At 34.2% G+C, this 24,081-nt stretch overlaps 3 protein-coding genes and 1 pseudogene across 7 annotated transcripts; 2 read left to right on the forward strand and 2 right to left on the reverse strand.

The window, feature by feature from the left end:
* Nucleotides 1–1,045: 1,045 nt before the first annotated feature.
* On the reverse strand, nucleotides 1,046–3,950 carry LOC21402649 (lecithin retinol acyltransferase). Of its 2 annotated transcripts, XM_024165591.1 has the most exons (3): nucleotides 3,791–3,950; nucleotides 1,486–1,610; nucleotides 1,046–1,391 (listed from the first exon to the last, which is right to left on the reverse strand). In XM_024165591.1, the coding sequence occupies exons 1-3, from the start codon at nucleotides 3,885–3,887 to the stop codon at nucleotides 1,245–1,247; spliced, it is 369 nt and encodes a 122-aa protein (XP_024021359.1). In that variant the 5' UTR covers nucleotides 3,888–3,950; the 3' UTR covers nucleotides 1,046–1,244. The 2 variants fall into 2 exon arrangements, with proteins under 2 accessions (XP_024021359.1, XP_024021356.1); XM_024165588.1 differs by having other exon boundaries at nucleotides 1,046–1,610.
* Nucleotides 3,951–7,034: 3,084 nt separating this feature from the next.
* On the reverse strand, nucleotides 7,035–10,007 carry LOC21402650 (pentatricopeptide repeat-containing protein CRP1, chloroplastic). The gene is made up of 4 exons (XM_010089209.2): nucleotides 8,612–10,007; nucleotides 7,671–7,823; nucleotides 7,502–7,573; nucleotides 7,035–7,393 (listed from the first exon to the last, which is right to left on the reverse strand). Exons 1-4 carry the CDS (start codon nucleotides 9,803–9,805, stop codon nucleotides 7,292–7,294), a joined length of 1,521 nt encoding a protein of 506 aa, XP_010087511.1. The 5' UTR covers nucleotides 9,806–10,007; the 3' UTR covers nucleotides 7,035–7,291.
* Nucleotides 10,008–13,144: 3,137 nt separating this feature from the next.
* On the forward strand, nucleotides 13,145–17,345 carry LOC112091454 (annotated as a pseudogene).
* Nucleotides 17,346–19,847: 2,502 nt separating this feature from the next.
* On the forward strand, nucleotides 19,848–23,880 carry LOC21402651 (putative cyclic nucleotide-gated ion channel 13). 4 transcript variants are annotated; one of them, XM_024165215.1, is made up of 9 exons: nucleotides 19,848–20,023; nucleotides 20,419–20,563; nucleotides 20,694–21,108; nucleotides 21,196–21,408; nucleotides 21,518–21,804; nucleotides 21,967–22,078; nucleotides 22,360–22,581; nucleotides 22,668–22,916; nucleotides 23,115–23,880. In XM_024165215.1, exons 2-9 carry the CDS (start codon nucleotides 20,514–20,516, stop codon nucleotides 23,616–23,618), a joined length of 2,052 nt encoding a protein of 683 aa, XP_024020983.1. In that variant the 5' UTR covers nucleotides 19,848–20,023; nucleotides 20,419–20,513; the 3' UTR covers nucleotides 23,619–23,880. The 4 variants fall into 4 exon arrangements, with proteins under 4 accessions (XP_024020983.1, XP_024020987.1, XP_024020993.1 ...); XM_024165219.1 differs by having other exon boundaries at nucleotides 20,465–20,563; XM_024165225.1 differs by having other exon boundaries at nucleotides 20,507–20,563.
* The last annotated feature ends 201 nt before the right edge of the window (nucleotides 23,881–24,081 follow it).

Here is a 24,081-nt window from a genome sequence, read left to right on the forward strand (position 1 = left end):
CTAATTTGCTTCTAATCAAGCTTGTGCTGCTTGAATGGTTTAAACGTATCTTCATTTTTTTAACTCAAGTGGAGTTTCAGATTACAGAATTTACAAATTACAATATTGCTCCTAAAAAGTATCTGGATACACAAGACCCAGTAACAAAATAACAACAAGGACACTCTCTCAATTACAACCCAAATATTCCAGGTAAAAATATTCTGACGCATAGAACATTAGACCTTGATACACAACACCTAAAGAAAACATGATAAATCCAACAATTGCCCAAATCAATGAATACATATACTTATGGGAAAAAAAGAAAAAAAGAAAAACTACATCTATACATAAGTACGTATACATATATAAGACAAAGTCATCTACCGTCGAGAGTAGGCGGTCGTTCCATTTGGTTGATAGATTTAGAATTATGATTCAGAACTATTATCGATTTACGTGTACTTTTTGTGAGAAAAAACACTGTAGTGAGCCATGAACCATAATTCAAACTATGACACGAATCCTTAAACCAAACGCACTCTAAGTCTTAATTTTTTTTTTTGAAAGCCTTAAGTTTTTAATTTGGCTCACCTTATAACAGCACAGTTCATTAAGGGCATGTTTGTTTGATAGTATTAGAGCACTGTATTATATTAAAATACAAATAATACAATGTTTGGTGTGACCATCGTATTACATAAACTAATACGAATAGTAAATTATGAGGTCTATATCATATTATTGAATATGGCTCATTTTTAGCATAATGTATTGTATTATTTTATAGCGGATTCATGATTCATGTCGGGATTGGACACGATTAGAGGTCGAAGTTGGGCCGACATAAAGCCATACTAGAGCCTATAATTGTTTAAAAATTTAGGAGCACAACACAAATAAATATTTTCTAAAAATTACGTTTTGACCCCTCAATTTTTACAAAATTACATTTTGATTCCAAAATTTTTGAGAAATTATATTTTGATCTCTTGTACAATACGTCACGATACTAAACACTGTATTTTATTATGACAATACAATATAATACAAGTTACTAAATATGACCTTATAGATTAACTTAATTTAGTACAAGTCTTCACCCCTTTTGACTTATTTTTCTGGCTCCGCCCATACTGTCTCACCTACATCCTTTTTAATATATTTTATTCCAATATCATCTTGAAGCCTCCCGACTTGATAAATAATTACACCATTCACAACTAGTTTAGCTATATTTTTGACAGCCAATACTTGGTGGCTTATGCGGGTGCCTGTCTTGCAGTAAAAAGCAAAGCTCTCGCAGTTGTTCTCGACCAAGTCGTACTTACCAAAACCTTTGATGCACGCGTTGCGGGCGCGATTGATGACAACGTCTGCTGGGTCGCACTTGTTGGTGGTGCAACTTCCTGGATTTTTGAGCATGTAATAGAGGCCATTAACTTCATACTCAAAACGAAAGAGTCTGTCCCCTTTGAGGAAACAGTCAAGGCAGGTTTTTACCACCGCATCTGCTAGCTGCGCTCTCCGGTCGTACCCGCAGTTCTTACAACGCGGCCTATTTGACGGCACTAGAAGCAAGTTTGCCATTTTGAAGTGGACGACCCTATCTCCACCCACATATATCCCTGCATATATATATATATATTCAAACAATACAGGACATGAATACTATACGTACTAATATGAATGTTTAATATATATTGTTGTGTGGAAAAATATGCTTTGTTATGTGGGATGACAACCGAGTTCTACGTGGCTCTTACCCGCCACATCAGACAGCGGTCGACGTCCAAATCTCATTTCTCTCTCCCTCAATGGTAAAAGAGTCGGCCGTATGGGGCATTTTAGGGTAATCCTTGAACGTTTTTGACAGTGGGCATGTACCCGTCGACCTTATACACAGTCGAGGCATGCATGAATCGAAATTCTCAGCAGAACGGACCGATAGAAGTCATGTAAGATCCCCAGAGCCGCAATAGTAGACAAAGTAGGTGAGTGAACAATCTAAAAGGTGCTGAAAAGTTATGGTCTAGGTAGGTAGAACAATAGGCTACTCGAGAGAAGCCATCAGACAACCCCCTGTCATGGTCCGTCTATATGTAATCTGTGAGATATAAAAGGGGAAAGGCCCTAGAGAGAGAGAGGGAGAGAGACTCCGGATTCTGTAACCCTTGAAGAAGGAAAGATAGAGAAATACAATAACAAGTTGATGTAGCTATCTTATTATAGGGTGAACCACTATAATCTCCGGTGTTCTCTTGATTTAATGATACTTCCATAACCACTTCAAAACACCTTGAAGACTCACACACAACCAGTTGCACTTTCTCGATAATATAACTAATTTTGATTAGTAACTCGCCCAATTACCGAGTGGTAATCTAACATAATCTGTTAGAGAGATTATAATATATCTCTCAATTTCGATATCACAAAAATATTGGCCTAAAACACATTCGGAAAGAACAGGCGCGCACAAGCGCGCGCAGGAGCGCGCCTCTTGGGCGTTGCAGCGCGCACAAAACAGACCTCTCGGGTCTGTTTAGTGATGCCCGAGCGCTGCAGCGCACGGACGCGCTGCAGCGCGCCTCTTGGGCGCTGCAGTGCGCACAAAACAGACCTCTCGGGTCTGTTTTGCGATGCCCGAGCGTTGCAGTGTGAATGTCATTCGCTGCAGCGTAAATTGCTACCGAAAAACGTGTTTTCGTGTGTTTTAGTGATCTGAAAAGGTCTTGAACCATTGCATCCATTTGTGATATGTTTTCTCACATATCTGAGTACTTATTAACAATAGAATAACTATTATTATAAGTGCATCAGCATATAAAAGATAACCTTCAGATTGGAAAAGATATCTTTATGTGAAAGGTTGCAACATTTAAAGAGGATGTATGTATCATTATCTTTAATTAATGTATTCAGAAAATACAGACTTGTGATTGTTCTGGAACTCAATATTTTTTGCTGGATATTGTGTTTAAGAGTTTGTTGTATCTTGGGGGTAATTTGCCATTAAAACTCATTAGCAAACTTTGAGAAGTGATGGCAAATAAAACCTTAAAGGAAAGTATTCATATACGCCTCAAACCCTCTTCTTGCTTTCTATATTCTTTTCATACTTCCAAATCCGAATTTCTCTCACATAATCCTCTTGACAAAATTTTACCGTCAAACATACATTATCAAGTATATCAACAATTAATTAATGGCATGTTACAACTGATGGCGTTTTAGGGTAACGGTGGAGCGAGAAAAATTTTTCAATACGATAAAAATTTTCTGTTAGATAGCTAGAGGCTACTATATATTATACTTTTTCCAATTGAATTAGGCTCGTAGAGCTTTTATATATATATATATATATACATATATTAATTATTGAATGAGGACGTTATTAAATATGTATTATAAGTCGCCCTTCCGAGCTATTATATATCAGAGAATACGGATAAGAGGATGAGGCAAAAGCTGAATTCTCATTACTCAATTTCAGAATTACAATCGGAATGATATAATTATGTGGCGGCTGGAGAATAACAAAAGCTATAACAACCTTCAGCTCACCAATAGCTAAAGGACGAAATAGAAAAACAGAATTAAAAACTGAACAACCATCTTTATTTATTTTCAAAATTACCAAACTATTCTATGACGAGCAATATTACATACATACATATATATATATATATATATATAGCTTTATCTTTGTTTTATAGAGTTTAATCATAAACTTAAGTACGTGATAATATTATATATAATTGCATGCATGCTGGACTAAAAATAAAGTGAAATTAACGATTATTACCATGGTGGGAATAAATGTAACCCCATCTATAGGTGTAAATATGATCTCCTGGAATGAGCATGCTTCTATCGATCTCGTGGGAAAGCAACCTTTCCATTTTCCATATATATATATATATATATATGATCTATGTAACTCAAGCTCTTAATAATTTTCTTCAGATTATCTCTAGGTATGCATATCCAAGCTGCATGCTGTGCTTCATTTATAGACGTAGTTCAAATGATTATACAACGTGATTTAAATCGGAAGCATATATGAACAATATATCCATTAATTTCAGGCTCTGGCTTTCTGATTGGGTCGAAAAAAGTTATTCCAGATAACATATATATATAAATATTCTTACGCGTTTTCTAAGGTCCATCCGATGTTTGAAGCATCCAACACGTGGCAGCTCTTAGTTGGAAATGTCAGGAAGAAGTCTGCAATTATGTGACATGCCCAGTGCATAAGAGGGTTACTGTTCATGCATCCTACCGAGTATCGCCGGTTAATTTTGTATTGTAGCTAGGTTATTTTATACGTTAATAAGAAAAACATGCAAGGGTTTTATTGCAAATTTATAAGGATTTATGATTAAAATAAATACGGTTATGTTAATAAATGACATCAGCGTAACTGGTTAAACTTCTCGTTCGCTTTGCAGATTCGAGTTTTCAATTCGAGCTGAGATACTGTATTTTCTGAGAGCTTTTAACTGTAGCAGAAAAAGTTAGATGTGACAGTTTTTGAGAGTTTTTAACTGTAAAAACTAAGAACTGAAAACTCAAATCGATAAAATGAACGAAATCTTACTTTGTAATTGATTTTAAATTTTTCAAAAACAAATTTATTTTTCTTGGGATCCGTTTCAAAAGTTCTAATTAAAACAAAAAAATAACTCTCTCATTACAACAACTCCGATTGAGACGATTTTTCTTTATATATGTTTGTATAGAATAAACCAAACCAAAAAAATATCCATATTGCAGGATATGTTAATTTTGCCCACATCCTCGTATTTAGTAGCTAGATTTGGTCCTACATTTATAATATCACTTAACACGTTATTTCTCTAATCCAGATTTGCACGCTGTTTTTTCATATTACTAAACTTGAAGTAAGTATGATATGTCAATTAAAAATACGATTCATGTCACAACTAAAAATCTCTCAACCACAAAAGTAAATAGGCCTGATGTGTTAATTATAAGCGTACTAATGTCATGATGTTTAAGACCAATTCGTCTAATGATCAATAATTAAAATATAGGAGCAAACTAAAATTGTATTGGACGGTAATAAGTTAAAGCAATTGGAATATGAAACATGATTCCATAAACTAAGCTAATGTATGTAAGATGGGTGGAACAAAAGGTATGCATTGCTAGCCAGTTCATTAATTTTCATAATATTCTTGGAGCTACGTAGGGTTTGTAAAATTATATGTAAAGCAATAAATCATTTTAGAATCGTCATGGTAATTACGCAAGCATAGGATAGCTAATACGCATGGGTTAAGTAAACTTAAGTAGCTAGTGTAGCAATGAATTGACAACAAGCGCTAACATTATGAACCAAATTGGATTCATATGCAACTTAACTAGTATAGCAAATATAGTTGTTAGAGTCGTTTGTCATTTGCTTTTGGCTTCTAGAGTCTAAAAGCAAGTTCCTAATGCTTTGGAATCAAAACTTTTTTTCTTTATTAGCATGTACTTTAATTGATCCTCATATATATATATATATATATATGACATTTTTTGGTACGTCAACATACCAGTAGGTTAAGTTTTTTGTCCGTTGGATTGGTATAAAATCACGTAAAAATCAAAGAGTACGTACAATCTAACGGTTAGAAAAATCTAGCCTACCAGTACATTAGGCGTACTAGAGAATCTCCCTATATATTTGTTTGAAATTCCCATACATATCAAGATATAAGTACATGCCGAGTATAAGATAAGTTGGTAGCTATATACACATACGTAGACGAGGTGTTTGCTCTGCTTTTTTGCATTTTTTTTTTTATTGTTCTTCTGGATTGTTTTCCACTACACAAATTCCTTACTTATTATATATGTGTTTTAATTTATGAATTTTTTCGCTTCAAAATTGATCTTATTAAGTGAACAATATAAATAGTGCTGTCATTAAATGGTTATAACTTTATATCGTAGATAAATACTACTTGGTTAATGCTGTCTATACAAAGGGATATTTAATTCCATATAAATGAGATCAGTATGATGGGGAAAATTTTGAAATATATGGCCTAATTATAGAATTGATAAGCAAATAGCTATAGTTGCTACTTCAGTGGCTCTACATAATTTTATAAGGAGAGAAGCAATTGTTGATGTGCAGTTTCAATCTTTTTGATCAACGAGAAGATGAGCTATCAAATATTAACATCATAATAGATGAAAATGAAATGAGAGTTATCTGTGATAGTATTGGTAGGAAACTCGTTCTTAGATAGACTTTTTAACATAAGATTTATATTTACGAAATCATATTTTATTATTTACATGGACAAGATTTATTTATTTCACTATTTCAAAATCAGTTTCTATTTACTTTCTCAATTTTTAGGGTGTTGCTTTGCCGTTTTCAAGTCTTTAGGGTTTTTCTATAACTTATGTTACACTTTATACGCGCTGCAGGTTGAACAGCCGTTTTCATGTTCAATACACAATACTACAATTGATATGTCAATTCTTTAAAAAAAAAAAAAAAAAAATTAATGTGTCAATTATAAATTTAATATTGAATCTAAAAAAAGACTCTAATATAATTTTATTTATTATGTTAAATTCGCCATATGTTATATTTTGTGATAAATTACCCGCTACATATGATATATGACAATTTTGTCCCTTGCAATATATGGCAAAGGCCTCGCAGTTGTTCTCGAAAGGATGATAATCACCAATGCCCTTATAATAATTGCTTGGCTCGTTGAACAATGACGTCCGGTTCGTTGCGGGAACCGGCTGGCCGGTGCTACATGTTCCCGACAGTTTGCAGAGGAAGTGCTCTTAGGGGAAACGTTTTACTAAAAATTTATACGAAAAAATGATCGAGATAAAAGCTTTGATGAGGAAAATTTTGATAGTACTTATCTCAAAAGCTTTCTAATTGTAGAACATTGCGGACAAGAAAAACAAACGAAAAATTTGACCATTTTGATTTAATACATTGATTTTAATTTGACTTTCTTTTTCTTCTTGCCTTTTTTACTTTCCTCTATTTATTCTACACATTTGTATCCCTTTGTAACATAAAAAGAAAAGAGGATTAAAGAACAAACAAATATTTGGAAGTAAAGCCTACGACATTATTAATTTTCCAGCGACGACTAATTAGAAGAGCAAGAACAAAATTAGAAGATATACAATGTTGAGGAATAAGCTATGCGAGAGGCTCTGCATTGACTGCGCCGAGCGAAGAGACGGCTTCAAACGGGGTCTTCAAATGACAAATTCACGTGGCTTTGTTGCATCTGAACTTAACTAGCTAGTTCTGCTCAAGAACATTCAAAGCAACTTTCAACATCTGTCTGGCCTTCCTATCCGGAGTGCAGCCAGCACATTCCATTTCCTTGTATATCTCAGGGACCTGCCAAAAGAAATTAGATATTCTACGTGACAATCTCTTACATGAAGAAAAACCTTCTGAACTCCCTTTTAGGATGAGAAGCAAAGCTACCGAAGAATGTAAGAGCACCTTATCGCATTTCTTTGCGCGAATAAATGCCTTCATGAGAGTAGTATAAGTAACGACGTCGGGACTGAAACCCTTCACAATGCAAGAAAAACATCGTCCTTAGAAACTGAGTCTATCGTGCCCAAAAATATAAATTTGATTTAGGGAATTTGTTAGGAAGAACACTTACTATTTCTTTTATATGGTGATAAATCGACAAAGCCTCCAAATGTCTACCAGCAATACCAAATGCGTTGATCAAAACGTTTAGCATTACAACATTTGGTTCAATCCCCTCAGCTTCCATAAGCTGAAGAACCTTAAGTGTCTGATCGCATAATCCCTGCACATTTTGTATGCATATAAACAAATTTTCATGGATTTATCAGAAAAATGTCAAGTCCATTTAATCTTAAGAAGGAAAAATTCAAACACAATTCACTTATCTTCCCTATGAAACCAGTACCGTGTATTCTTTTGGCATGCTCTTTACAGTTATGGCAGAGGAACACAAGATTAGCCTAGTTTTTGATTTTTAATTCTGTAAGTTATGCTAGGAGTTTAATTTCATCATTGGAAATGTTTATAAACTGAGAAAATCAGTGAACTCCTAGCCAATAAGTTGCTCCTAGCCTAGATTTTAACTCTGTAAGACTTTGTATCGCTTAAGTTCAATCTAGAAAGGTAAAAATGTTTGTGCTAATATGTTTCCAACTCCTTGCTAGATTTTGATGGACAGTTTTCTATAACCAAAATGAAACGTTTTTCCAAATTAATGGTTTTATAATTGTAGTCTTCATTGATTGTATTTATATACACTCTAGCTAACAAGAACTTGTTGGAATGTGAGAACAAAAGTCCGTTTCTAGAGATAGAATGGACAACCATGATTTCTTTTTCCCTTTGCGACTTGGGGATAGAAGAATTTAGCAACCTTTCAATCAGATGAAGTTGCCAATTTTTCCTGGTTTTTCGAGTGAATAATAAATTTACGTCTTGAGCTAATTAGTGAACTCCTAGCGAATAAGTTGCTCCAAAAACTGACATGAATCTTTTGCCTAAGCAAAATCCCAACATGATTTAAAATCTATGATAGCACAAAGCATAGGGTATGATGAAAAGGACGCATACCTGCTGAGCATAGGCATTTGCCAAGACACAAAACACGCTTGCAGAAATTGGAAGACCTTCCCATTTCAGAGCAGAAATACACTCTTCAGCGCCCTGAAACTTCCCATACTGCCCGTAAATATCAACCAAAACGCCGTATATGACCCCGCTCTTCTTGTACCCTCTACAATTCATATTCTCAAACATCTTCTTGATCATGTCCCACTTCCCCTGCTCCCCTAAACGGCTAATAACCGTAATGAAGATCTTCGGGTCGGGGTACAACCCTTCCTCCTGCATCTCCGCAAAAAGCTCAAGCGCCTTACCGACATCCCCAGCCCTACAATGCCACAATATCAGTGAATTCCACGTCGTTATATCCGGCTTCACATTCTCTCCTCTCATTTTCTCAAACACCTGCAATGCATCATCAAGTTCACCATATTTACCAAAAGTATCAATAATACTATTATAAACCTTCCGAACCGACGCCAAACCCATCTCCCTAATCTCCTCCACAACGTCCATAGCTTTCTTCCACATCCCATTGTCCCTATAAAGACCAATAACTTTCCCATACACAAACGAGCTCAGCCTAAATCCCTTACTCCTCATCTCATTAATAACCCACCAAGTATCTTCCAACCTCCCGGCATTAACATAATAATCCAACAAAATCTCATAACTTTCCCGGTTCTTTTCAACCCCTACTTCGTCCATTAACTCCAAAACTCTAATTCCCACCTCTAAGAGGCCTTTCTTCAAACACCCTTTAAGCAAAACATTACACAACTTTATCCCCGGCTTAAACCCGAAAAACCTCATCTCCTGAAACAAACACTCCGCTTCCAAAGTCCTTCCAACACTTCCGAGAGCTTCAATCAAACAAGCGTAAGTTGCAAAACTGGGATGAAATCCCAAGCCGTTGAGTTGAGCGAGAAGCGTCATGGCTCCGTCGACATTTCCTGCTCGGCAATATTCGCGGATCAAATGGTTGTATGTTTCGCCGGAAAGTTCTTCTCCGGCGCGAAAACTCTGTGATGACGATGATGATGTAAAGCTGGGTTCTTTGAGGGTCTTGTTCTGCGTCAAGGAAGCGACGAACTTGGGTTTTGCATGGCGGTGGAGACAAGATGGGCAGAGAGGAGAAAAGGATGTGGGTGTGGAGAGTAATGTGGAGAGAGAGTTGGGAGATAGAGAGAAGAATTTCACCATGGATTATTTGTGTGAGAGTTATTCATTATCTGAAGCTAGCGAAACGGAATTCAACTGCAAGGCAGAATTAGTTGTCGTTTTCTGGATACGAGCAGAGGAAAGATTTTTCGTTTTCTGGGGAAGGAAGCGATTGAAGAGATATCTTTCAAGATAAAGCGACTGTGTGAGTTTATGAGTGACGATTTTCAGTCGTTAATGGTTGAATTTGAGCGAGTAAAGAGGACGAACTTTGCACACAACATGTCCTTTTGGTATCGCCGACAACAAGTAAAAAACGACACGTCGTTCATATGAGGTTTCTACATTAGGCAGACGACATTGTGCTGACAGAAAGATATGTTTTAATCTGTTTGATGTTGTTCGTGAAAGCTATGTCATTTGTCACTGACTGAAAGACATGTCTTTAATTGTGAATAATAGCAATCACCACGACTTGAGCGTCATCTCGACTCCATGGAACGACAAGGAGACATGTGGAGTAAAGAGGACTTTGAAGTCGTTTTCATAGATCCAACTACATGTCGTTTATGACGATTGGAGTGATTGCTTTATCTCAACCACACGACATGTCCTTTTTTTGGTATCGCCGCGCCAACAGCCAGTTAAAACGACATTTCGTTTAATGTAATAAAGTAAATAACGAGGATTTGGATGTCGTTTCCATAATGAAACTAGATGTCGTTTTTAACAATTTGCTTTTTTCTTTTTCTCTTAAATTTTCTTCCCAAAGTATTCTTTTTTATTATCTGGTTTTTGTATGATTTCTGTCTTTTAAGTCATTTCTTCTACGGAAAACAAATAATCGCCAATAATTGTTTCTGACAAGTATTTAATAATGGCAATAACAATACTAATAAGATATAAGGCGACCGGATTATTAAGAGACGTTTGGTTAGAGAATTTATACCATAATTTAAATCATGGTTTATGATTTGTTACAATATTTTTTTTCACAAAAAATACACATAAATTAAAAATGATTCTAATCTCATGATTTTAATCCATAAATCAAATGTCTCCTTAATAAACACCCGTTTTTTTTTTCTTTTTATTGATGAAGGCACACTATTATATTTTACGAATATAGTAACAACACAACGCACTACGCAGAATATTCGGGCACCTCTGATAGCTTTATCCTTACTTTGAACGGGTCTTGAGCTCTTGGTTGTAGCAAAGTGATGAATCTATTAACCACAAAATTAAAATATTGATATCATCTAAAAATTGAATAATATTTGCAAAAGAATAATCTTTAACTTGAGATAAGATGAAGAAGAAAAGTCATAATGCCTTTGTGTGACTGAAATATGTCCCATATGTGATACGTACCAATTACGGACCCCAAAAGCAAGAGCCTAAAAATAACCTTCATAATGTAAAGATAACAAAATAGAAAACTTATAAACTCTTTCCAAAGGGTAGCTTCAAGGTAATGTGAGAGTAGATAGCATAGCCTAATGGAAAATATTCTGCAACTTATATCCTTAATATTACGGGATCATGATCAGAGATTAAAAAAAAAAAAAAAAAGTAGCATCTAGTAGGTGAGAAGCTCGAGGGATAAGTACGTTAAGGATCACACCTGTACATGTCGACTAACAAGGACCTGGATGTCGTTTTTAATAATAATAAACTACATGTCGTTTCCAAAGATTTGGATGTCGTTTTCATAATCAAAGTACAAGGGACAAGTACATTGATCACATTTGTATATCTAGACACTAGAAATGTCCAGAGATCTCCTTATTAATTAAACTGCAGTAGAGCTAGGGCTGGTAATCCGGGTAGCGACACAACGACATGATTCGAAATCCACACAAAATTAGTGGGTTTGGGTTTATCATAAATACGTCTAGGTCAAAATCAGATCGAACCTGTGAAACACAATTAAATAACGTGTCATTTTTAGGTTGACTCACCAACCTGCAATTGACCCGTCATAACCCGTTTATTAAACGTGTCATATTTGGGTAACACGAATACACAAGCTGTTATTACCCATTTTATAAACAAGTTCAAAAATAGGTTCAGTAATAGGTTAACACGACTCATTTATCACCTATTTTATAAACATGTTCAAAAATAAGTTCAGAAATAGGTTAACACTACCCATTTATCACCCATTTTATAAACGGGTTGACAGATAATCAACGAGTTGACACGACACGTTTATGACATGTTTAACAAACGGGTTATTCGTGTCGTGTCGTGTCAACCCGCCAATATATAAGTCGTGTTTGGGTTTTGTATTTCGACACGTTAATAAACGGGTCATGTTCGTGTTAGGTCTATTTATGTCAATTGAGGGGGTCAACACGATACGAATACGATTCACCAATATGAATTATCACCCCTAAGTAGACTTGGTCAAATGAAGTGAAGTTGCTTCATTTGACATCATTTGTTTTTTCTTCTTTCAGGAGTCTTCCTTCTGCGGTGGGATTCCCAACGAATATTGGCTCTATAAAAACTCATGTTTTCTTGCCTTCTTTAACCGGTCAACATTTTGGTGTTATAACTGCTGTCATTTGCATATTCGTGTTAATATTCTGGATAAATATGGGGTTAATTTGATAAATTTGTATTTCTATTACAATAATAGCTCTGGGCTTATAATGTTGTTACTTGTTTTATCAAGCTGACTTGTGCGCTAATTATTTTAGAACAAGACTAACCAACTTGACAATTAGTTATCAATTATTTTATTCTATTTTGATACTATAGTTTCATTCCTTTCCTTAATTATAATGAATTTGGATTATGAGAATCTTATAACAATTAAATATTCGATATCCAAGTAAGGGTTTACTTGGACCTGGTAAAGTAAACGAAACATCAAGAGACTAAAGTAATTTTTTTCTTTTTTTTTTTTTTTTAAATGGGTAGGATAATGATTATAATTTTTATAGCTAGTAGTAGATTTTGCTGAGATTATAAATACTAGTAGCTCTCAAAGTACATTGCAAGATGCTTGCTCAACCTTACATTTAGAAAATCTCGTTTTCCTCGTTTATGTGTTTGTATAGAATTTTGTGCTTATCAATCATTTTTCTTTCAAAAAAAAAAAAAAAAAAAGAAAAATCATTTTTCTTTTTCAAGAGGAGAGTTTGTACAGAGTTTATAATCAAGCTATGAATAATCCTGAAGACAGAGATACAATATCACTGCGGTACTAATTCTTATTTTCTTGCTCATGATCTCCGTTTTAACTTTAATTAATTATCTTTTATTTTTTAAACTATTGTAATTAATTTTCTAAGCTTTCGAGAGAATTACTATGATAATCCAAATGCTGTCTTTATTGTTTTTCTTCCTATATATCTTCTCTTGATCAGCATGGATAGGCAATATCACTATTTTAACCCCATCAATGATGGAGCATATCAAGTGCGAAACGACAATCGAGTGGAACGAATATTGAACCCATGGGCGTCGTACCCTGAGTTGTGGAACAAGATATTCCTAGCATCATGCGTCACTGGTGTCACAATCGATCCATTGTTTCTTTACATTCCCATAATAAACGAGGAGAAAAAGTGCCTGGCAATGGACGAAAACGTCAAGTTTATGGCCCTTTTGCTGCGAAGCGTCACGGATTTCGCATACGTATTTCACATAATTTTTCGGCTTAGAAATGCGTCAGCAATGGCTAGGGAACTTGGCCTTTTCCATATACACAGGGCTTCCTTGGTCATACCTTCTGATTGACATCTTAGCCATTCTTCCCGTCCCACAGGTGAGTAAGAGCAACGCAAACTAATATCTACCACATGAAACATATATAATAGTACAGATCCTAACTTTTTAATTTCTATATATACGTAGATCGTCCTTTTATTTGTCTTTAAAAATCATCAAGGCCAATTAATATTAAAAAGTTGCATTTATCGATCGACCAGTGAAAAAATAACAACGCATTGTTGAGTTAGGTATATTGACAAGTTTGGATAAAAGTTGGCATCCTTAACAATTTTGATATTGAAAACAAATTAAGGTCTTAATATATAGGACTCTTTCCTTTAGCTTTGACATTTAAAAGTAACTATATATATGAGTAGATATATATATATATATATATATATATATATATATATATTGTCCTATAATTTGTAATGGAGATTTAGTGGTTTTTCTAAAACAGCTTGGTTGTTTTGATATAAAGTAAAATTAAAAACTTCCAACAAATGTTGCGTTTATTAGGTCGCATATAAGAATTATATAACATTTTTAAAACATACAAATGTAAGGAGACTTGATGAAGTCTGGAACTTCATCATATCGGTAAAGGTTTTTAGTATTGTAATGTTATCGTAATTAATTTAGACACTTTATGTTAAGAATACATATTAATTATTAGTATGATATATGCAAAAACCCATTGTGACTGATCAACTTAATTATCTCCTGCCCACAAATATGAATTAACTTGTGGCAGGTGACGGTTTTCGTGTTCTTCGCAAACGTAGCGGGGTCGAGATCGTTGATTGCAAGGAAGATCTTAAACTCATTACTTCTGCTTCAATACGTGCCTCGAATTTTTCGTGTTTACTTGTTAGCCAAGGAACTTAGCAGGACTTTTGACTCTCTCACTCGACGTGTTTGGGTCAGAGGTGCCTTCTTATTTTTTCTCTACATCATTTTTGGTCACGTAAGTAATTTTATACTATATAAATTACCATCAATTTTGCATTATTATTCTTGTGTAATTTCTCCAATATATATCTTCTAACTTGAAAATTTTTTAATTCCTAATCAATTTGTGCTTTGCGTCTCGTTAATGATCGATATGGAGTTAGTTACATTCTACCATTTTGTAAATTCAAAGACTAAATGACAAAAAAAAAAAAAAACAAAAAAAAAACAAAAACAAAAACAATGGAAACATCAAATCACGAGAGATTTAGGGACAACATGTTGAAAATTATCCTCTTATTAGTCTTCATGCATGGTATAAAATGCTTTTTATTAATTGTTTTCCTTGATTTGCAATATCTTAATTAGGTATTTGGAGCCTTTTGGTATTTCCAAGCCATTTTCCGTGAGACGGCATGTTGGCACTATGCATGTAAAAAGTATCCCGGTTGCGTTCCCAGTCCCTTCGACTGTCGTTGGGCAATTCCGATGAAGAATTTGACATTTTTGAATGAGTTTTGCCCTGTGGATCCACCAAATTCCACCGTTTTAGATTTTGGGATATTTGCTGATGCCGTCGAGTCTCGGATACTTACAAAAACAGATTTCCTACGAAAATTCCTTCGTAGTTTTTGGTGGGGTTTGCGAAATTTAAGGTTGGTTAGTTGCATATTATAAGATCATTTTCCCCAAGTTTTCTTATTTTTGGTAATATATGATACATCTCATATTTTGTCCGATTTTCTTTTGCATGCAGTTCTTTTGGTCAAAACCTCGACACAAGTAGCTATGTAGCCGAAAACTTGTTTGCAGTTACTATTTCTATCTTGGGCTTGCTTTTGTTTCTTTACCTCATCGAAACTCTGCAGGTTATTCCTCAATATTAATTTAGTCTTTGCACCTTATAACTCGTATATATTTTCTAACTTATGCTTCATATATAGAGCTCCTGACAACAATTAACTTGTCCAATTAATATTTCGGAAAGCCTGGCAAATGTTTTTTTTTCAATGAATTTGAAATGTTTGAACCCCTCATCTTGTAATGAAGTCAGGTGTCAAATTATTACCAGTAGGCGATGCTTGCAGCCACTGACTAATTAACGTCAATGAAACAATAGTAATAGAGAATTCAAGCATTGGTATTACGCTGGCCAAACAATTTTTATTTTTTTCCATTTGCCTAATGAGAAAAATAATCTGCTTTGGAATGTGAGACGACCACTAGGTCAAATAGTATGTGTGTAAGATGGGGGTAGGGTTTAGGTTTGGAAGGTCGCGTTTGGAACTCGTTCCAAAATGATTTTATTTTTTGTATGAAAATTAAAATGAAAATGTTTTCAATCTCAGACATAAATCATTTTTAAAAATGCGTTTGATAATTTTATCAAGAGATTATTTTCAGTATAAAAAAATCCATTAATGTCTCTTTCTCTGTGCTCAAGAGAGGAGAAAACATAAACAAAAAATAGAAAACGTCTAAAAGTTATTTTTCATTTCTCTCCCATTTTACACTAAACTAAAAAATTATTTTCATTTATGCTTTTTATCTTTAATTGTGCCAAACGCCGTTTCTCTTCCGTTTTTATTTTTTTCAAAAAATGTGAAAAACAAAAACAAAACCAACGCCGTAACGCCATTACTCAAAAAATGTTATTTCTTGTTGTAAACAGACTTATATGCAGTTAGCAATGACAAAATCGGAGGAGGCAAGACAGAAGTTAAACATCAAACAACCAGAAATAGATTGGTACCTATCCAACCTCCCTGAGCATAAAAAGAAAGTGATCATGCGATACCTGCGACGCACAATCAGAGAAGACAGAGATTTCGACTTCAATCGCCTCTTTTCTCTTCTAGAAGAGCACACAGACAAAGCTGGCCGCCACAATAGCGAGGTTGATAAGCTTTATAGCGTAAAAATAGTGCATTATTATATGATTGATTTGATGATTAGCTCGTGAGCTTAATTATGTATCGATACATTATTGTGGAACAGACATTTGCAGCGTGGGTAACAAAAATATTGGACGTGAAGAAGCATGAGAAGAACACAACGGAGCTAAAGGCGGAGTTGTGGATATCGAAAAACGCCATCCCAAATGATCTAAAGCCGAAGATTATGCGCTATGTACGGTTGAGATTGCAAGAAGGCAAAGAAGTAGATGTTGGACATCTTCATATTCTTCCCTTTGCACTTGGCATGTCACTCAAGAAAAACCTCTGCTTCCCTATGTTAACAAGAGTAAGTCAAATGAATATTCTATATATTTGAGCTCAATTCGCACATATATTAATGTTAATATTCTTCTTTAAATTGAATTCGTCAAAGTTGTGGGCTTAGACACCTTGGCCATTATTTTCCACAAATGAATTACAAGTTTGGCCTTCCAAAAATATTTTAACTTCAAATTTTTTTTTTAAAAAAAAAAAAAAAAGTTAATAGTTTCCTTTAACCATTAGCATCCATTTTTACCTATACGTTTCACTATTTAAATTTAAAACCCCAAATAAGTCATTGAAATTGCTTTACGAGTATGTTGTTAATGTTTTATTACATTTAGGTGCCAACTCTTCAAAATATGGATGAGGGTGTGTATGAAATGATATTCAAACTTCTGAAGCCAGTGATATACACAGAGAAGAGCTATATTATTAGAAAAGTGTTGCGTGGAGATTTGGAACAAGTACTAGTCCCATGGAGCGCCTTCAGAAAGGTGATCACTATGGAATACAACTCATAGAATGGCATTTGAACTCAACCTCTTATTCTGAATTCCCGATATCCGAAGCTAATCTCAAATGTCATACGAAAGTTGAAGCCTTTGCTCTAATGGCCATAGATTTGGAGCGTCTACTCTCGACTTTCTGGTGGAAGTTTCCTCGCTCAACGTCCGAGGGCTTGAAGCCTTTCGCGAAGGCTTCGTTGCAGCGAGGATTGCAGCGTTATATTCGGAAGAGAAGGGCAACAAATCGTCTGATTCAGGAGCAGTATAATTTGCTGATGAACATATATAATTAGTTGATTAGCATAGTACTAGTGCAAATAATTAAATCAAAATAATGAAGTTGTTGTACTTTTCTCGTCGTTTATAACAATTTCATAATAATCGAATATAGTCAGCAGAATATCACTTCTTCAAAATCTTCTTTTTTTTTCATTAAATCTCACTCTACTTCTCTGCTAAACGGCTTTGCAAAGTAAATATCCCCAGCCCTGCAATATTCAGAAATCAAGTTCCAACGCTACCACGCTGCCTTCTTCTTTGACGTCGTTTTTTGACGGTAATGTCGTTTTACCTTTTCATAATGTTTTTTTCAGGACTGTCCGTTTTACTTTGATATAGTTTTTCAAGTTTGTCTAACAGCATTTTTTTGTTTGTTTTTGTTTTAAGTCGATTTCGTCTTTTCAAGATTGTCTCGGTTTCTCAACCTGATATCCTTTTTTTTTCTTTTGTTTTTTTTGTTTTTTTGTGTGTGTCGCTTTTACAGTTATTGATGTTTGCACATACTTGTCGGTCGTTTTCTTGATGATGTCGTTTTTCTAGACTACTGTCGTTTGTAAGTTTTTGTTGTTGATGTCGTTTTTAGTTATGGTGGTTGATTTTTTCCCGATATCATTTGTTATATTTCTTATAATAATTGTCGTTTCTCATAATATTGTTGCAATATACTATTTTTCAATCTGTTTCTAAGATTATTTCTGTTGTATTTTTCACTTCCATTTCAAATGATTTTTATCCTTTTAACGTCAATCTCATTTTTCATCGTTGTTTTCATTTTAAATTATATGTTGTTTGTGATTTTATTGTCGTTTCTATCCTTTTACAAAAGTTTCTGGAGAATTTATTCTGGTCTAAATCTTTACTCATTACTCTTGATAAATACTTTTTTAGCAGTGTAATTATTTAACTAAAAAATTTATAAATCAAGAATAAAAGATAAAAATTTTAACTCATGTATTTTTAATGGGTATTTATCATAATTATCCAATATAATTCAACGTGTTGAAGCTATGTTAGAAGTTAGATAATTAAGAGACCAGAGACCCGAGACCAGAGACCAAGTGCCCTCTTCTTAATTTCTTCCCTCTAAATTTATATTTATTTATAAATATTTAAGAGAAATAAAATAAAATTACGAATGTACTTATTATAGCCCATTAGCTCTTGTCATTACCTTTGAACAGGTCTAATTAGTAGTGGCACAATAATATCCTCTGACAATCGATGAAACTAGAATATTAAAGTCAAATAAATATTGAGAACAAAGATATTAGATCTGACTAATCTTTTCTGTCTTTTTTTTTTCAAGTTATATTTACAGCATGTATTATATACATATCTTTTTTTTTAATAAGTTAGAGATCAATTCTTTATTGACATGACAACCGGAACCTAGAATAAAAAATAAAATAAAATAACTTGAAATAAATGTATAAGCTAAGGATACGTTTGTATAAAAATCAAAATTCCAAGAGACCTCCTTTTAAAAACAAATAAAAAAAAAAAATCCAAGAGACCACCTTAATTAAACACTAGTTGACCTCATAATATATATATGAAGTCAAGTTGGTTTTTTTTTTTTTTTTTTCTTTTAATTTTTCTCTCCGTCAACTGCTACTAACTATTAATTGCGTTTGTGGCTAACAAAAACTCTATGTGAACGATTCCTGTGTTTTTTTAATTATTATTTTGAAAATTACGTCTCTCTTGCAATCTTTGAATCAATCAGAATTACTTGGTCCCACCAATAAAAGAAACAGATAATTTTAGAAAAAAGACCAGCCAATAGTTGGTGTTTGTTGGTGGGGTCGTGCATATTTGTTGTGGAATTTAAAATTAATTATTGTATCCTTTTATTTCTACTATTAGTTACTCTGGATATTGGTCATAATAAACTAATCATAATTAAATATTCAATATATATATATATATATATATATGTATATATACTTCTCCTCTTGACCTCGTAAAGTAAACGCTAGGGAGACAAAATAAAAAATAATAAAAAAAGAGGATGATAATTTGTGTGACTGATTCACCACGGCAACCAGTATATACTACTTTCGGTTTTACTGAAGAAAAATACAAAATTAATAGAAGTATAAAATTCTAAATAAGATGAGAAGTTAAGAAGACTAGGTAATGATCATTTTCCTTAATCTTCATATACATATATATGCAAAATTAATAGAAGAATTTTATACTTCTATGTCAAGGAAGGAAAAAGTCAAGATGAATATTCAATACGCGTAATTGGCTTTTTCCTTGTGCTTTCCATGTTGAATATTCTCATATACAAAATTAACATTTTTCTTCTTGAACTATATAGACTAGTTAATGATCATTTTCCTTAATCTTCATATACATATATATATATATATATTAATGTTGTTAAGTGTAAAAATAGCCGGCCAATTTGTTTAGTTCTTTTGGAACATTATTCTTAATTAATTACTCTCTCAGATACTATCTACTTCTTCCTCATGATCATCAGTTCCATCCAGATAATATTATTGTACTGCCGTCCAGGTCCAAAGTTAGCTACTATGTAATGTTTCACCCCTTTCTTTTTGTTTAAGGTACGTATCGTATCTGCTCATTCTTGCTGTGCTTATGACCCTTCTGTAATTGCCAATGGTTTCATAAGTTGCAGAGAAAAAACAATTGCTGGCTTTTAATTTTAGTTAGTTTGGTTTATGAGGGTGTTTTGTTGAGGTTTAGGATAATTTCTTGTAAATTAGTGAAAGTCATTTTTTCTTAAAAATTTTGATGTTACATTTCTTCATTTTCATCACTCTCTTTTTCTCTCTCCCTTTCTCTCAGTGATACTCAGCTATAAAGAAACTCATTCGATTCATCATCAGCTATAAATTAGTGAAAAATTTCTCTTCTTTCTTCGTTATTATTTATTTATTTTTTGATAAATTCGCGTTTAATTAACATTTGCATTCGCAATAATCAATATTGTCCTTAGTCTACAGTTTTCCACTCTTGATATCATCCATCCATTTCTTATCCAGAGGAGACCATATATTATACATACATATCTTACATATATACAGTGAAGTTATGAACGACACTACTATTAGTCCTGAAGATAAAGATACAATATCATTGCGGTTAGTACTACTATTTTCTTCAATTCCCTTTTAGTGACTTTTTTTTTTTCCTAGTAACTTGAGATTTCTTTGCATAAAAGTTTTGAACAAAAATATTGATAGTTTCTCCCTTGAATCTTTATCCATTCAGCGTTGATTATGAGAAGCAATATTATAATTCCGATCCCATAAAAGATGGATCCGGACAGGACACACCAAAGGAACATGTCATAAAAGTAGAGAAACTGTTGAACCCTTGGGCATCTTACCCTCAGCTGTGGAACAAGATCTTTTTAGCATCATGTGTGATCGGGGTCTCAATCGATCCATTGTTCCTCTACGTTCCGATTATAAACGAGGACAAAAAGTGTCTCGATGTAGACGAACCTATGATGTATGTGGCTCTTGTTCTACGAATCATCACAGACTTTGCTTACTTACTTCACCTCATTTCTCGGCTTACTAGTGCACTAAAAATGGCTAAGGAGCTCGGATTATCCATATATACCGGTCTTCCTTGGTCTTACCTTCTAATTGATGTTTTTGCCATTCTTCCTCTCCCACAAGTAAGAGCATTATTGTTCTTTTTTATGATAAACTTTTGTTTCTTAGTCATTCAGTCCAAAGAATAATGTCATCCTAGTTCTGTGCAGGTGATAGTTTTGAAATACTTTTCTAAGATCGCGGGCTCCAAATCTTTGACCACAAGGAAGTTCCTAAACTTGTTACTTCTGCTCCAATATGTTCCGCGGATTCTTCGTGTTTACCTATCTGCCAAAGAGCTTGGAAGGACTTATGATTCACTCACTAGACGTGTATGGGTCAGAGGGGCCTTCTTTTTCTTTCTCTACATCATTTGTGGTCATGTAAGTGTGTCTTATTCTATAGAGTTACCCCTTACCTCTAATAATAGTTAATGTTGATTCCAAAAGTTTTCTTTAATAACTTGTCTTTTAAAAATCCTAAATTAATTAGGTGTTTGGAGCTCTTTGGTACTTCTATGCCATTTTTCGTGAGACGGCATGTTGGCACCGTGCTTGTAAAAGTTACCCCGGATGCGTTCCTAGTAATTTCGATTGTCGCCGAAATCCACCACTGAAGAACTTGACACACTTGAATGAGTTTTGCCCTGTAGATCCGCCAGATAAGGCGGTTTTTGATTTTGGAATGTTTGCTGATGCCATCGAGTCTCGTATACTTCACAAAACAAATTTTCTTAGAAAATTCTCTCGTAGTTTTTGGTGGGGTTTGCGAAACTTGAGGTTTGTGCCAATCAATCACCATTCTTGCACCCCCAAACTACAGATACAAAAAACAATCTATTAATTTTTTTAGAAGCTTTCTAGTTTATGCCCTTCCTTTTGTTTTCAACTCCCTGATGTTAGTACATATCTCATATTTTGTTTTATCGATTCATTTTGCAGTTCTTTTGGTCAAAACCTGGACACAAGTGGCAATGTAGAGGAAAACCTCTTTGCAGTTCTTATTTCTATCTTGGGCTTACTCTTATTTTTATACCTCATAGGAAATCTGCAGGTATAAATATTAAATACTCTTGTTTGTGTTAAACTTCATTTCCTTCAAGTATCATTGCTTCTTATAGGTACTACACACACACATATAAGTACCATATCCTCATAAACAAATGTTTACCTACAGGCATAAGGAAGACAAAGATTGCCCACTTTTATATTTTTCTTTTTAAGTGAAATTGGAAGTCCGAGTAACAAAAGCAGAGGCATTTACTAATAGAAGTCATTGAGACAAAGGGTTGGATTGACTATTATTCTAATTCACGGTTAAGCATGAATTTACAGACATATATGCAATTGGCAACCACAAAATCAGAGGAGGCAAGACGGAGGATAAGTATCAAACAACCTGAAATCGATTCTTACCTATCCAACCTCCCGGCACATAAAAGGAAAGTGATCATGCGGTACCTACGACGCACGATTAAAGAAGACAAAGATTTCGATGTCAAACGCCTGTTTTCTCTTCTTGAAGAGCATACTGATCATGGTCAACACAAGAGCGAGGTATGTAATATATGTGTGTACTTATTACAAATTAGTCCTTGAACAGAGACTTTTGATTTGTATACTGATTAGACATTGTGAAACAGACATTTGCAGAATGGGTGACCAAAATATTGGACGTGAAAAAACATGACAGGAATACATCAGAGCTAAAGGCAGAGTTGTGGATATCAAGAAACAGAATTCCTCATGATATAAAGCAGAAGATTATGAGATATGTACGGCTGAGATTGCAAGAAGGCAAAGATGTAGATATCAGCAATCTTCTGCCTATTCTTCCCTTTGCACTTGGAATGTCTGTCAAGAAACACCTTTGCTTCCCTATGTTGAAAAAAGTAAGTCAAATGAGTGTATGTGTTGGCTTTAATTCTACGAATTTTAGCATCAATTTCTAGACTTCAAAAATAAAACATCAGTTTGGTCCCTTATCTTTTTTTTTTCTTTTCTTTTTTATTAGTCCTTGAGCATAAATTTTTTGATTAGGAGTTTTTGTCCTTAAGCTATTGTTGATTATGTGAGCTGTGTATATGTAGGTGCCAATGCTTCAAAACATGAATGATAACGTATATGAAACGGTCTGCAACTATCTGAAGCCAGTGATCTACAAAGAGAAGAGCTATATCATTCGGAAAGGAGAACCACTAGACTTCATACTCTTCATCACGCAAGGCATTGTGTGGAAATTTGGAAGTGACACTGATGTTGCCGTCGAGCGCCTTCAGAAAGGCGATTACTACGGAAAAGAACTTTTGGAATGGCAATTGAACTCGACATCCTACTGCGACTTCCCCATCTGCGTGGCCAACCTCAAGTGCCACATGAAAGTTGAAGGCTTCGCTCTTATGGCCAGTGACTTGGAGCATGTGCTCTCCAAATGCTGGTCCAAGTTCTCTCATCCGAATGAGCCCATGTCTGAGGGCTTGAAGCCTTTCGCGGCTGCTTCCTTGCAGCAAGGATTCCGGCTTTTCATGCGGCACAAAAAGGCTAATAAAGACGATCGGCTTCAGCATAAATATCTATTAATAGATATGCATTGATGATGGGCCCATGAGCAGTTGTATTTTGTTACTTGTTACCAAAAATATAAAGTTAGCAAAATATAAAGGGTGTTGTTCAGTATGATTCTTGGATGACAATAACTGTGACCCTCTAAGAGGCTTTTACCTAACAAGCTCTGTCCATATTCCATAGTTGTCTACTAAAATTCTCTGATCAAATTCTAATACTAGCTTTTAAGTTGGACATTTTTTTTTTCCGAGGGTAATATTGTCCTTTCACATTTAAATTGTTTTTCTTTTTCAAGAGTGTTATTTTTCAAGACTGTTATTGTCGTTGCGCTGATTTTTGTTTTATAACGTTGCTAGTGTTTCAAATTTATGTTGTTTTTTTAGGTTTGTTGTGAATGATGCCTCTTTTGTTGTGTATGTCGTTTTCATATGATGTCCTTTTGCGAGTTATTGTTGTTTTTTTAATTCTTTTTTTTAATCGTAATGTCTGTTT

This window comes from Morus notabilis, unplaced genomic scaffold, assembly GCF_000414095.1.
Source record: "Morus notabilis unplaced genomic scaffold, ASM41409v2 Scaffold201, whole genome shotgun sequence".
Taxonomy (NCBI): domain Eukaryota; kingdom Viridiplantae; phylum Streptophyta; class Magnoliopsida; order Rosales; family Moraceae; genus Morus; species Morus notabilis.